General features: G+C 52.2%; 1 protein-coding gene across 10 annotated transcripts in view; it reads left to right on the top strand.

The window, feature by feature from the left end:
• hecw2a (HECT, C2 and WW domain containing E3 ubiquitin protein ligase 2a) overlaps positions 1-15,442 on the top strand; it is a 51,471-nt gene that overhangs the window by 11,793 nt on the left and 24,236 nt on the right. For all 10 annotated transcript variants that reach the window (XR_008833150.1, XR_008833152.1, XR_008833151.1 and 7 more), the window contains 8 exons: positions 1,700-2,388; positions 6,027-6,134; positions 8,290-8,384; positions 8,851-8,917; positions 13,487-13,656; positions 13,798-13,937; positions 14,092-14,192; positions 14,290-15,146. Coding sequence is in view for 5 of the 10 variants with exons in the window: in XM_056426004.1 (XP_056281979.1) it covers positions 2,010-2,388; positions 6,027-6,134; positions 8,290-8,384; positions 8,851-8,917; positions 13,487-13,656; positions 13,798-13,937; positions 14,092-14,192; positions 14,290-15,146 (1,917 nt within the window). In the remaining 5 variants the exon portion in view is untranslated. The remainder of the gene's footprint in view (positions 1-1,699; positions 2,389-6,026; positions 6,135-8,289; positions 8,385-8,850; positions 8,918-13,486; positions 13,657-13,797; positions 13,938-14,091; positions 14,193-14,289; positions 15,147-15,442) is intronic.

A 15,442-nucleotide genomic window follows, 5' to 3' on the forward strand; every position in this document is an offset into this window, starting at 1 on the left:
TCAACGTCGTCCCGGAGAACGGCGAGGACTCGAACGTGTCTTCGTGGGGTCCTCGTACGGGACGAGTCCCGCGTCACGTCTGGGATTAGACCGGCTGTAGAAGGAGGAAGGCGCCGCAGTGAGTCCAGATTGTTCCCGAGGTCATGTTCTGGTCCCTCCACGTCGGGGTTCAGACAATGTGCCTGGAACACTTGCATAACAGCTCGGCAGTCACATATACACTTATTTTAGTTTCTTCCTCTCGGCGGAGTAAAGCCTCCGCTTGTTTATGGACATGGCTCCCCCCCCCTCCCCCCCTTGATGCTGCTGATGCTGCTGCGTGAGCACACGTGAGCAGGATTTACGTATCCCTGCATCTGTGATGAAGGTTTTATTCTGTCATAAATCCCTGTGTGTGTGTGTCTGCGTGTGTTAGAGCCGCGCTCTGGTAATCTTGTCGAGTCAGGGACGTCCGCCCCCCCCCCCCCCCATGTAAAATGCAGCAGATCTAATTGTAATATAAGGCCGGCGTTGTCACGGAAACGCGGCCGATCCACACGCATCAGCGCGGCGGGCCAGTTCATCATTTCTTCTCAGTCAGTTCAAAATGCAAAGTGAATCGATCCAGAAGCTTCAGGAAGCGGCACATCCAGAGTATCAGAGGCGATATACGACATACGAGCCGCCGCAACGAGTTCCGATCCCCGCACCGGAAAGACGTCCCACAATGCACCTGGTGGCTCTCAACTCAACCCAAATCACAAAGTCTGACTGAAACGTGCGAATGGATTATATAAGTGACGAGAGGAGGCGTCAGCGGGCCCGTGTGGGGGTTTCTTGACGTGCAGATGACCGTGTGTTGACGAGGTGAAGGAGCAGAATCGGCCACTGTGGTCAGTGATGTTGCTAAGTAACACCAGTGAACTGCGTATTGGACGGATTAAAAGAAGCGTGAGCTTTAGAGATGGTGGACGTCAGAGGGTCTTCTACCTGTGGACAGAGCCTGGTTTTCACTCTTTAGGCTAAGCTATGTGAGCTCGGTGTTGATCTTCTCAACTGTTCCATCAACATCCAAATCAAGGCGGGAACGTGACGGTTTTTAGCCATCTAAATGTGAGTGACGCAACACTTGGAGTTTTCAGTTTTGCTTATTTGAAGGCGAATAACTTTTTTAAATCAAAATGTGTGTTATTAAATACAGCAATACAGACCACTCACACACACACACACACACACACTGAGGCCTGCAGAGTGAGCAATGGTTTCAGAGCATCCCTGAGCGGCTTCGCTCCGACTCCATCCCGCGTGGTGTTCCTCGTGGCTGCACCACCGGACCTCTTCTCTCTCTGCTCCTCAGCCCGTCTGAAGTCAGCTGAGGGCACATGCCATCCTTCCCTTTTAAAAAACAAAATGGCTCAGGTTGGGACTCTGACTCCCCCACTGTTCAGTCCACTCTCCTCCGCAGTGGGAAGGTCACGTCCGCTCCGAGCGTTTAGTCGTTGAAATGCGTGAACAGCGCTTCGTGTTGAAGCCGTACCATTCTGAAAACATCCATTCCTCCACTATGTGATGCTGTCACGACAAAAGGATGAAGGGTTGATTGTGTTGGTGACTTTTGTCGATGGAAACCCACAATGCACTGCACCTGCTTTCCCGTCGCTCACCGCTCTCTCTCTCTCTCTCTCTCTCTCTGTGTGTCCTCTTTCCTCTCCTCTTTTAGGCTCCCGTCGCCTTCGCCTAACATGAGCTACGAGTGTTGAAGGCTGCGACCGTTCTGCGTCTTCTGCTTCGCCGGTCCTGTGACGATGTGAGGAGCAGAAGGCCCGATCAGCGGGGAGAGGGAATCGGACCGCCGACTCTGAAGCCAGCGCATGACCGGCGCTCACTGTGAAGACGCGAGGGCGGAGTCCACGGGAGCCAATCGGTGAAATGCGTCTCGGCGTTGACGACCGGCCCGACCGATAAGAATCCCCCCCCGACCCGTCTCTTCCTCTTCGGCGAGTTCTCCGCCTCTTCGACAACCGCTCGCCATGCGTCCGTCCCTCGCCACGGCGGTCCTGCCGCCCAGGACCCGATCCCACAATCCACCCAACCTGGCAGTGGGGGGCCGGGAACACCTGGCGGCTCCGCGGAGGCGCAGCCCCCACCTGCGGCACACCCTCAGCCCGGACAACCTGCGCACCCTGGCGGAGAGGGGCGGGGCCGCCTCCGACGCCGCCTCCGTCATCAGCGGCCCCGTCGGGCTCCTGCGGGCCAACAGCGACACAGATCTGGTGACCTCCCAGAGCCGGTCCTCGCTCACGGCGTCCACGCTGGAGCACACGCTGAACCGCGGCCAGAACCTCGTCATATCCTGGGACATCAAGGAGGAAGTGGACGCCACCGACTGGATCGGGCTGTACCACATCGGTGAGATGATGATGTGTTTTTGTACATATAAAGTTGATGGTGCTTTTAACTGTGCCGGGTTCGGTCGAGGACGAGCCTGAGCCACGTCTCTGCGCCTTGGGGGGGGCGTGTCCGGGTCTTCATGAGCACGGTTCACGTCAAGATGACAATCTGAAGCTCTGAATGCTGATCTTAAAAATGACACGGTTCTCTCTCTGAAAGTTGAGCTGCTGGTGTTTTCTGCATAACTGATATCCATAGTTAATAATAACATGTCGACCAAGGCCTTCCTGTTGCTGTGAGGAAATCTTTACATCCCGTTACGTTTGTGATTGTAAATATACATGTTGTGCCTGTCAGATGGTGGATGTAGTAAATGCCGGATGACGTGCAGGGTTAAAAAAAAGATCTGTGAGCAGAAAGATGCAATGAACTAAACGAGAGTTTAGAGCTTTGACAAAACGATCCCAACAGTCTTCATTACTGGATGGAGTCGACGAGCATAACAACACAGCTGTTATTCTAGTAGTCTAAAGTACTATGTTTAGAAATATAATTATTAAAAATATCATAGTGTTATATATTTTACTCTCAAAGTCTGAACAACTACAGTGTTCGCATGGCAATTCATCCCAATTACACATTTTTTAAATTTATTTAATTTTATTTATACAGCAAATAGCCAGCCTTTGTGATCCCTTGGTTGTATTATATATATATATATATATATGTGTGTATATATATATATATATATACACTACCGTTCAAAAGTTTGGAGTCATCCAGACAATTTCGTGTCTTCCATGAAAACTCACTTTTATTTATCAAATGAATTGAAAATTGAATAGAAAATATAGTCAAGACATTGACAAGGTTAGAAATAATGATTAATATTTGAAGTATTAATTTTGTTCTTCAAACTTCAAGCTCAAAGGAAGGCCAGTTGTATAGCTTATATCACCAGCATAACTGTTTTCAGCTGTGCTAACATAATTGCACAAGGGTTTTCTAATCAGATATTAGTCTTCTAAGGCGATTATCAAACACAATGTACCATTAGAACACTGGAGTGATAGTTGATGGAAATGGGCCTCTATACACCTCTGGAGATATTTCATTAGAAACCAGACGTTTCCACCTAGAATAGTCATTTACCACATTAACAATGTAGTGTGTATTTTTGATTAATGTTATCTTTATTGAAAAAACAGTGCTTTTCTTTGAAAAATAAAGACATTTCTAAGTGACCCCAAACTTTTGAACGGTAGTGTATATATATATATATCCAGTACATCCAGAGGGAGCGTCGGCTGCTGTTCAGCCACCTCTTGACTGTATTGACCTCCATGCACAACCTCACAGCTCCTTTACAGCTCTTTACTGTATCCAGGTAGCTATAGCAACGGTGTGTGTATGTCAGCCACTGTCCCCTCCATGTCCAGAGGGGTGTAGATGGAGACTCTCCAGTCGATGTGGGTTGCATCTCCTCCACCACGTAACCCAGCCACGAGCTCCTTACCGTCCCTTGGAGCTGTGCTCCGCTTGCAGGGGCTTCTTGAAAGGCTCGGGAAATGTTTTCACTCAACGACATTACGTGACCCGAGTCCTCTCTGCACCCAGAGACGGTCCAGGACCTGAGCCGACTTGACCCTACCTGTCCTCCAAGCGTTTTTTTCCGCTGACCTCGGGTGTTTCACCAGCTGAGAATAGAAAGGGAGAGTCTTCCAACTCCCGAGTCAATACTGTAACAGGAGCTGAAGAGACTTCACACGGGACTGGAGGCTGAGTCGACATGTCGCGGCTCTGCCTCGCTGTGCAATAACATACGCACCATGTGCTGAGGAAGGCTATCGGGGCGTCATCTGTCCATCCAGGTGAAAAGCAATACAGGAGCAGTAAGCGTCCGGTCAGCGCGAGGAGCTGACCGGACGCTGTGACTCGGTCTCATCGTTTCTGAGCTGGACTCTCCACACACTGAGGCGAGTGGGCGACTCGCACGGATGTCGCCAATGAAAGTTTGAAAATGATCGCGAAGGGTCCTTAAAAATCCGGACATATGACACAAACCGACGTGCCTATAGACGGACGTGTGATCCATACTTGTTATTACAAACATCCATGTGGTTTAAAATGAACTTTTCTTTATTCTGGGACAGAAAACAGAACTTTCCATGTTGATGAAAACCTGACTGCTGCCCTGACACATGATTATGACTCTTTTTCTTCTTTTAAACGACGTGTTATAATTGTTCGTAGTACAGTATGATTTTTGAACTGCAGAACAGTGTTGATGCAGTCGGCTCTGCCCTGCCCCTGTCTCGATGACTTTAACGGCACGTGGATGATTACTGATGCAACACAGCGGCGAGGAGGAGGAGGAGGAGGAAGGCGCACGCCACCTGCTAACGATGGGGATATTTCTAACTGAAGAAGAGGAAGAGGAAGAAGAAGGTGCATGCCACCTGCTAACGATGGGGATATTTCTAACTGAAGAAGAGGAAGAAGAAGAAGAAGGTGCACGCCACCTGCTAACGATGGGGATATTTCTGACTGAGGAAGAGGAAGAAGAAGAAGAAGGTGCACGCCACCTGCTAACGATGGGGATATTTCTGACTGAAGAAGAGGAAGAGGAAGAAGAAGGTGCACGCCACCTGCTAACGATGGGGATATTTCTGACTGAGGAAGAGGAAGAAGAAGAAGAAGGTGCACGCCACCTGCTAACGATGGGGATATTTCTGACTGAAGAAGAGGAAGAGGAAGAAGAAGGTGCACGCCACCTGCTAACGATGGGGATATTTCTGACTGAGGAAGAGGAAGAAGAAGAAGAAGGTGCACGCTACCTGCTAACGATGGGGATATTTCTGACTGAAGAAGAGGAAGAAGAAGAAGAAGAAGGTGCACGCCGCCTGCTAACGATGGGGATATTTCTGACTGAAGAGGAAGAAGAAGAAGAAGGTGCACGCCGCCTGCTAACGATGGGGATATTTCTGACTGAAGAAGAAGAAGAGGAAGAAGAAGAAGGATGTGTTCATCCTGGTCTATAAACCGATGCGGTTCGAGGGCCCGGCCGGGCGTCGGGTCCCTCGCCATCGATCACGAGGGCCGCCAGGACTTCATTCCCTGCTGCAGGGTCTTATCCCCAGGAGGGGCCGCCGCTTCCCTCGACTAAGCAGACATTCAATGATAAGCGACTCGCCCTCCCCATCCTCCGATGCACACGCTCCTCTCACGACTCTCTCTCTCCCGCCCGGCAGCTGAGTTTGGTGCTCCATTAATCTGTGTGTGAGAAAGTGCTACGTACGGCGGAATTCCCCCTCCCTGTTTTATGTTTTGTTTTTTTAACTGGGAGGAAGTTTGCTGTTTTGTCCTTCTGGGTAGAGATTGCAGGGAGGAGGCTATTTTGGGGAGTGGATTTCACTGATTAAAGGCAAACTTGTGTTTTTTTGGTATTTCTTTCTTCCTTTGGAAGGCAAAGAGTCCGCAGACTAAACACACGCCGAGACGCAGCGTCTGTTGTTTGTCGTTGTTTATAACGTTGTGTCTGGTTTGACATTTTGAAAAAGAGGACGTCAATGCAGCGAGAGCGTGTTTTTTGTGTCTCTTCAGATATTTTAAGCACACGCACACATCTCACTCCCAGTCCCCCCCTCTGTCTGCAGATGAAACCAGTCCGTCCAACGTGTGGGACTGTAAGAACCGAGGGGTGAACGGCACCCAGAAGGGTCAGATTGTCTGGAGGCTGGAGCCCGGGGCCTACTTTATGGAGCGTAAGTTACCGCCGGCTGTCACCCCGCCCGACAGCAGCTTCAACACTATTCAGAATATTTGCATTCAGAAACTAGAACGGGCACTCGCATATCACAAGATTGGGCATTGAATTATGAACATGTTAGCATTAGTTGCATGCAAATTGGATAAAAATTGACCACGCTATGGTAAAAAGAAGATTTGGACCTTTTCATGACCTTGACCTTTGACCCGATCGATCCCAAAATCTAAACAAATGGTCCCCGGATAATAACCAATCATCCCACCAAATTTCATGCGATTTGGTTTAATACTTTTTGAGTTATGCGAGTAACACGCATACAAATAAATAAATAAATACATGGCGATCAAAACATAACCTTCCGCATTTTTAAAAAATTTTAAATTTACATTTTTTTATTATAAGACAAAAGTCAATACATAGACATAACACCTAGAGGACAATGAAACAATGTGGACGACAAAACAATGGACATAACATCATAAAGTCAGAGTATAAATAAATAAAATAATAATAATAATTAGAAGGAGAAGAAGAAAGAAAGACAGATGCATTTGTATATGTGTGTGCGTGTGCATTATGAATTAACTAATAAATAAGAGGAGTGGTGTCATGTTTGTAAAAATATAGTGAATGATGACCAGATGTCGTGGTGTTCTGTTGTATTGTAAATGATAGATGAGGTGAGTTGTTCCATTGAAATATATTCTGACATTAAATTTTTCCAGTGTGAGATATGTGTGTTATTCCTTGATTTCCAGTTCACGAGGATTGTTTTCTTGGCGATAGTTAGGGCCACGAGAAGTATTTTGCAGTTTGTTTTGCTCAGGTTTATAGATGAGATGTCTCCCAGTAAACAGAGTGATGGGGATAATGGGATGAGGCAGCCCAGGAAAACAGACAGTGACTCAGTTATTTGTTTCCAAAAGTGTTGAACTGGTGTGCAGTGCCAGGTGGCGTGAATGTAACTATCCTGAGTGTTTTGCATGCAATGTGGACAGATATCTGTAGTGAAACCCATTTAAAATATTTTGTGCCCAGTGTAGTGAATTCTGTGAAGTATTTTATATTGTATTAATTGTAAATTTGTATTTTTGGTCATAAAATAGATATTAGTACAGATTTTTGTCCAGAAGTCGGCATCAGGAGTGATAGCTAAGTCAAATTCCCATTTTATTATTGATATGGTTATTATTTCAGTGTGATATTATGCTACATATTTTTGAGATTAATTTATTTGAGGAGGTGATATTAATTAACTGTGAGGTTGAGGAAGGTAATTCCAAATGTGTGGCCTTGATGTTGAATTTTGTTTGAAGGGATGATTTAAATTGTAGATATTCCAGAAAGTGATTTTTCCCGATGCCGTACTTCTGAACCAAATGGGGGAATGAAACCAGGGTATTGTTATGAAAGATGTGTTTCAAATGAGTGATGCCTTTAGTGGACCATGTGTGGAGATTTAAAGGTTTACTACTGCTTAGAATGTCCGGATTGTTCCATATAGGGGTGAAATTTGAGGGTGCAAAAGTGATATTAGTGAACTTGTGGAATTTCCACCAGGCTGTCAGAGTTTCTGCTATTGTTACCATTTTGAAACAAGGATGGCGTTTGACTGATTGGCTGAGAAATGGTAGGTCTGAAATCTAGATGTCCTTACATACAGTCTGTTCTATGTCTAACCATGTGTTGTCTGAGTGAGTGGGGTGGATCCATTTAAAAATGTATTGAAGTTGGTTTGCTAGTGAGTAGTGAGAAAAATTTGGAGCTTCAAGTCCTCCTTGTTTTTTTGTTTGTTGTAAAGTGGCCAGTTTTATTCTTGGTGTCTTATTTTCCCAGTAGAATTTAGTGATGAGTGAGTCAAGAGATTTGAACCAGGAGTGGGTGGGTTGAGTTGGAATCATTGTGAATAGGTAATTTATTTTAGGAAGAATTGTCATTTTAACTGTTGCTATTCTGCCCATGAGTGATATAACATGTGATAATCAAAGATATGAATGTAATAAAAAAAGGGTTGAAATGATCATCACATTAAATATTCAAAACAGACGGACCGTCTACAGTCCCAACTTTGTTTTTGAGGTATAATACAATAGGCAGATGACGTTTGTGCTACTTCCACATCCCATAACTCTCCGCTGCTTCCTCTGCAGCGGAGACTAAGATCTGCTTCAAGTACTACCACGGAGTGAGCGGAGCCCTGAGAGCCACGACGCCCTGCATCACAGTGAAGAACCCTGCAGTCCTGGTGTGTGTGTGTGTGTGTTGACCTTTGACCTGGGATTAACCCCAAATCTTGAAGGTCAGGTGCGTCCACTGATTGTTATATCTCTGCCAAACCGGACTGGTTTGAGAGCCTTAGAGTGAGGTCATTTTGAGAGGTAAGATGACGGGGGAGTGTCCTCACGAGGATAGAAGTCCAAGATTGTGTGATTATTGGGTGTGTGTGAGAATCCTTTTGAGGTTTTCGGCCCTCTGAGGATTAGTATTATCATCAGGGTTAAAATGAGAATGTAGATTACACCAAATATTTCTGAGACGGTTGTTTTAAGATCTGATTATCGCTCAAATTGTACATTATTCTTTGAAAACACTCCTTTTTTTTAAAATTTCACCTGATTTGTGCATAATGGAGGAATACAGTACGTACACGATGTTAAACCAGGTGTGTGTGTTCGTCCCTCAGAGTTTGACGCCGTCTCTTCTCCTCTCAGGTGGAGGGCCTGGCGGAGCAGGTGGGCGTCGAACATCCACGAAAACTCATCAGCTTCACTCTGACCGGTGAGTCGAGAGGTTTTGCTCGCAGGGCGGTTCAGAAGACTCTCGCCGTGTCGTCGTCCTCGATACAAAACTCTGAGGACATCTGTCGTCGAGAGCTCTAAGTCCATTCACCAAAAACACAGTCAGGCTTTCTGTCTTTTGGCTGCGTGATGTAATCTCCTCCTCCTGTTTTTCCCGCAGTCCTTCGGGGGGGGAAAGCGAGAGTAAACATTAAAGTTGCCTTCAGGAAACACAGTGGTCTCTGAGTTTAAAGAGGTGCTATCCCGACGGGGAAAGACGGAGAATGTTATCAGTCGGTCGGTATCACCATCTTTAAAAAAAGACGTAAACAGGAAGACGACATGTCCACGACAGCTTGTTTCAATTATCCGTTGCCTCGGATACGGCCTTTTCTCAGCGGCAGGCTCCACGGTGGTTCCCATTGGTCCAGATGAAAACATTAATAAAGCAGCAGGGTGTTTCACGCCCTGGTGCTCTGAGGCAGTTCTGGAGTCCTCTCTGGACTCGGGGGTCAGGGGGCTGGAACGTGGACATGAGAGGGTTCAAGGACTCACTTGTTGTCATTGAACACAAACATGCAGTTGTAGCCCATTTTCTACAGAAGGAAAACATGACAAACTAAAACAATAGAGCATTCCTTTTTCCTTTTCTTCAGGAGGAACGCAAACACTCTACTCAATATTGCTGAGAATTCTACGTCGGGAAACATTGTCCATATCATTTTAATTGTTTTGTGCACCAAACGTAATTCATGTAAACAGGTGCTGCTTGACATGACTCTGTAAAGTTGTGGACTCACACCCTCCGACCAATCATGAGCCCGGTAGTGGAGTAGCCTCGGGTCCTTGCCGGGTTAGCGTCGCTCCACATAGCTCCACCTCCCTGGGGCAGTCGTCCTATAGCTCCACCTCCCTGGGGCAGTCGTCCTCTGGCTCCACCTCCCTGGGGCAGTCGTCCTATGGCTCCACCTCCCTGGGGCAGTCGTCCTATAGCTCCACCTCCCTGGGGCAGTCGTCCTATAGCTCCACCTCCCTGGGGCAGTCGTCCTATGGCTCCTTCTCCCTGGGGCAGTCGTTCTATGGCTCCTTCTCCCTGGGGCAGTCGTCCTCTGGCTCCACCTCCCTGGGGCAGTCGTCCTATAGCTCCACCTCCCTGGGGCAGTCGTCCTATGGCTCCACCTCCCTGGGGCAGTCGTCCTATGGCTCCACCTCCCTGGGGCAGTCGTCCTATGGCTCCACCTCCCTGGGGCAGTCGTCCTATAGCTCCACCTCCCTGGGGCAGTCGTGGCTCCACCTCCCTGGGGCAGTTGTCCACCTCCTGGGGCAGTCGTCCCATGGCTCCTCTCCTGGGGCAGTCGTCTATGGCTCCTTCTCCTGGGGCAGTCGCCTCTGGCTCCACCTCCTGGGGCAGTCGTCCCATAGCTCCACCTCCTGGGGCAGTCGTCCATGGCTCCTTCTCCCTGGGGCAGTCGTTCTGGCTCCTTCTCCCTGGGGCAGTCCTGGGGCAGTCTGTGGGGCTCCACCTCCCTGGGGCAGTCGTCCATAGCTCCACCTCCCTGGGGCAGTCGTCCTATGGCTCCACCTCCTGGGGCAGTCGTCCATGGCTCCTCCTCCCTGGGGCAGTCGTCCTATAGCTCCACCTCCCTGGGGCAGTCGTCCTATAGCTCCACCTCCCTGGGGCAGTCGTCCTATAGCTCCACCTCCCTGGGGCAGTCGTCCTATGGCTCCACCTCCCTGGGGCAGTCGTCCTCTGGCTCCACCTCCCTGGGGCAGTCGTTCTATGGCTCCTCCTCCCTGGGGCAGTCGTTCTATGGCTCCTCCTCCCTGGGGCAGTCGTCCTCTGGCTCCACCTCCCTGGGGCAGTCGTCCTCTGGCTCCACCTCCCTGGGGCAGTCGTCCTCTGGCTCCACCTCCCTGGGGCAGTCGTTCTATGGCTCCTCCTCCCTGGGGCAGTCGTCCTCTGGCTCCACCTCCCTGGGGCAGTCGTCCTATGGCTCCACCTCCCTGGGGCAGTCGTCCTCTGGCTCCACCTCCCTGGGGCAGTCGTCCTATAGCTCCACCTCCCTGGGGCAGTCGTCCTCTGGCTCCACCTCCCTGGGGCAGTCGTTCTATGGCTCCACCTCCCTGGGGCAGTCGCCTCTGGCTCCACCTCCTGGGGCAGTCGTCCTCTGGCTCCACCACCCTGGGGCAGTCGTTCTATGGCTCCTCCTCCCTGGGGCAGTCGTCCTCTGGCTCCACCTCCCTGGGGCAGTCGTCCTATAGCTCCACCTCCCTGGGGCAGTCGTCCTCTGGCTCCACCTCCCTGGGGCAGTCGTTCTATGGCTCCTCCTCCCTGGGGCAGTCGTCCTATGGCTCCACCTCCCTGGGGCAGTCGTCCTCTGCCTCCACCTCCGTGGGGCAGTCGTCCTCTGACTCCACCTCCGTGGGGCAGTCGTCCTCTGGCTCCACCTCCTGGGGCAGTCGTTCTATGGCTCCTCCTCCTGGGGCAGTGCCTCTGGCTCCACCTCCCTGGGGCAGTCGTTCTATGGCTCCTCCTCCCTGGGGCAGTCGTCCTATGGCTCCACCTCCCTGGGGCAGTCGTCCTATGGCTCCACCTCCCTGGGGCAGTCGTTCTATGGCTCCTCCTCCCTGGGGCAGTCGTCCTATGGCTCCACCTCCCTGGGGCAGTCGTTCTATGGCTCCTCCTCCCTGGGGCAGTCGTCCTATCGTTCCACCTCCTGGGGCAGTCGTCCTATGGCTCCTCCTCCCTGGGGCAGTCGTTCTATGGCTCCTCCTCCCTGGGGCAGTCGTCCTATAGCTCCACCTCCCTGGGGCAGTCGTCCTATAGCTCCACCTCCCTGGGGCAGTCGTCCTCTCCTCCACCTCCTGGGGCAGTTCCTCCTCCCTGGGGCAGTCGTTCTATGGCTCCTCCTCCTGGGGCAGTCGTCCTCTGGCTCCACCTCCTGGGGCAGTCGCTGGCTCCACCTCCTGGGGCAGTCGTCCTCTGGCTCCACCTCCCTGGGGCAGTCGTTCTATGGCTCCTCCTCCTGGGGCAGTCGCCCTGGCTCCACCTCCTGGGGCAGTCGTTCTATGGCTCCTCCTCCCTGGGGCAGTCCCACCTCCTGGGGCAGTCGCCCCTGGCTCCACCTCCTGGGGCAGTCGTTCTATGGCTCCTCCTCCTGGGGCAGTCGCCTATGGTTCCACCTCCTGGGGCAGTCGTCCATGGCTCCTCCTCCCTGGGGCAGTCGTCCTGGCTCCTCCTCCCTGGGGCAGTCGTCCCATAGCTCCACCTCCCTGGGGCAGTCGCCCCATCCTATAGCTCCACCTCCCTGGGGCAGTCGCCCTGGCTCCACCTCCCTGGGGCAGTCGATGGCTCCTCCTCCCTGGGGCAGTCGTCCTATGGCTCCACCTCCCTGGGGCAGTCGTTCTATGGCTCCTCCTCCCTGGGGCAGTCGTCCTATGGCTCCACCTCCCTGGGGCAGTCGTCCTATGGCTCCTCCTCCCTGGGGCAGTCGTCCTATAGCTCCACCTCCCTGGGGCAGTCGTCCTATAGCTCCACCTCCCTGGGGCAGTCGTCCTCTGGCTCCACCTCCCTGGGGCAGTCGTCCTATGGCTCCACCTCCCTGGGGCAGTCGTTCTATGGCTCCTCCTCCCTGGGGCAGTCGTCCTCTGGCTCCACCTCCCTGGGGCAGTCGTCCTATGGCTCCACCCCCCTGGGGCAGTCGTCCTATGGCTCCACCTCCCTGGGGCAGTTGTCCTATGGCTCCACCTCCCTGGGGCAGTCGTTCTATGGCTCCTCCCTGGGGCAGTCGTCCTATGGCTCCACCCCCCTGGGGCAGTCGTCCTATGGCTCCACCCCCCTGGGGCAGTCGTCCTATGGCTCCACCTCTCTGGGGCAGTCGTCCTATGGCTCCACCTCTCTGGGGCAGTCGTTCTATGGCTCCTCCTCCCTGGGGCAGTCGTCCTATGGCTCCACCCCCCTGGGGCAGTCGTCCTATGGCTCCACCCCCCTGGGGCAGTCGTTCTATGGCTACTCCTCCCTCGCTTGACCCTGATTGTTGACCCTGAGTGGCATTTGGTCAGGCAGGTCTCATCGGGGGTCGGCCTTTGGGCGGGGGGGATTGTCTCGAATTTCACTGCCCGACGAATTCGATTAATAGCCACGCGTCCTTCCCCGACGTTGATGTGCATTGTCTGTATTTGTGTCATATGCCGTAAGCGCTCCAGGGATGAGCGCGAAGAGTCAACCAATAAAGACAAAAATGGTATAATGGCACAGTGACACAAAACTGGGGACAAATATTCATGGTTCCCAGATGATGTGGAGAAGAGATAGCTGATCCTCACATGATAACCTTCACCCGATGGCCCCTTCAGGTCAAACCTTTGGCGTACGACCAAATATTGTGTAGACGAAAACCCGCCGCTGACAGTCCCGTCCGTCTCAGCTGGGCTTTGCGTTGACTTCTGCCCGTTAGCGTGCTAACATGCTAAGCTAAGACTCTTACACAACAACCAATCAGCACATCAGGTCACAGTCTGTAACCCGTATCCTCTTCACGAGCTCGCTGTCACTGATGCTTTGCCGCAGATCTGCGTTCTACCGGCATGAAGAAGGGAATGTTTTTCAATCCGGACCCGTACCTGAAAATGTCCATCCACCCGGGGAAGAGGAGCGTCTTCCCCATCTTCAGCCACCACGGTCAGGAGCGGCGGTCGGCAATCATCGCCAACACCACCAACCCCGTCTGGCATGGAGAGGTGACGTTTTATTTTCTCTTCTAATCCACTACAATAAGCATGTTTTGCTTTTTTCACATACACAGAGGATGTGTTCATACACCCATTCACATTTCTCTCAGGCAAAGTATTGAGTGTCCATGTTCGTCTGCTTCTCTGCAGAAATACACGTTTGTAGCTCTCATGACGGACATCCTGTACATCGAGGTGAAGGACAAGTTTGCCAAAAGTCGACCGATCATCAAACGCTTCCTCGGTCAGCTCACTATCCCCGTGCAGCGGCTCATCGAAAAAATACCCGGGTAGGTGCCACCCAGCTTCCCTCACACGCAGACAGAACACACACACACACACACACACACACACACACTGTGTGTGAGCCGCGTGGAGCTTCATTCCAGGACTTGAACGTGACGTGTGCAACGTCTCAGACGTCTCGTGTGTTCCTCCGTCCAGAGTCCAGCCGGTGAGCTTCCCCCTGTGTCGCCGTCTGCCCACTGAACACGTTAGCGGCCATTTGCAGTTCAAAGTGGAGCTCACGTCGACTGGGCCCGACGGTAAAGCCGTGGAGTTTTTAGATTGATTGTGTTCTCTTGAAATGTGTCTCTTTTTTTTTTTTCCAACATGGAAACTCAACCTGTTCTGCCATTGCAGGCGCCTCTCCCGAGTCCATCATTGGCCACTCCCCCTTGAACGGAGCTCCGGGGACTCCGTCCGACGACGAGGACCTGCCCCACCATCTTCCAGGACTGGTTTCATCGGGCCCTTCTCCCACCGGCTCCCATGGCTCCCAGAGCATGTGGGAAGGCGGGGCCACGGCCTACCCAAAAAAGGACCTGCCTCTCGTCGGAGCCCAGGGTCGATTCGCGGAGCACGAGAGCCTGTCGTGCCACGCAATGCTCCAGAGGTCGCTCAGCGAGGGCCTGGACGCCATCGAGGCCCCCAAAGGCCCCGGGGCGAGGCCCCTGGGCGCGGCCTCGCCCAAACTGCGCTCCAGCTTCCCCACTCACACGAGGCTCAGCGCCATGTTGCACATCGACTCCGACGAGGATGACGAGAGGTCCGGCGCCAACGACATCGTTCCGCTGCCGCTGTCGCCGCTGCTGACGAACGGAGAACCTCCGGACGACAGCGGCCCCGATGAAGACGACCCGTTCCCCGAGTTCCACCTGTGGCCGGAGCGGCGGGAGCCCTCGGCGCCGACGGAGGAGCCCGCGGGCGCGGCGGGCGGCGCGACGGAAGACCGTGAACCGGGCCTCCCCGAGGCGGAGGTGGCCCCGGAGTTGCGGGCGGGTCCGGACTCGGAGGATGTTTCGGAGCCGGACGTCTTCTCCGAAGTGGAGGAGGCTCCGTTCGCGGAGGCCGTGTCCCATAATGCCGTTGCAGAGGGGGAAGGAACGGGGCCGGGCGACGACCCCTCCTCAGAGATGGACACCTGCTCCATGGCAACAGCCCCGCAGACGGTCCTCTCGTCGTCAGAGAGCTGCCCAATCACAGTGACGACGGCGGTGGTGAGCTCCTTCTCCTTCTACGGTCACCAGCCTGCAATTCATCTCTTGTGTCTTTTGTCAAATGTCATCATCGCGTTTCTTAATCTTCTTTATCTTGAAGTGAACGTGAAGCCATAGTCCACTCTGCGGTGGCTGAGTGTCATTACTGCGCCCACAGGGAGCAGCAGTCTCCTCTGGGTCCTAGCCCCGGCTGCTGGATCGGGTGACACCATAACAATCTGCCAAAGCACCATCATGCCACATTTAAGGGATATATGCATTCACTATTCATGGAGTTTATTTTTGTCAAAAGCTCA

The sequence above is a fragment of the Pseudoliparis swirei genome, chromosome 2 (assembly GCF_029220125.1).
Source record: "Pseudoliparis swirei isolate HS2019 ecotype Mariana Trench chromosome 2, NWPU_hadal_v1, whole genome shotgun sequence".
Taxonomy (NCBI): Eukaryota; Metazoa; Chordata; class Actinopteri; order Perciformes; family Liparidae; genus Pseudoliparis; species Pseudoliparis swirei.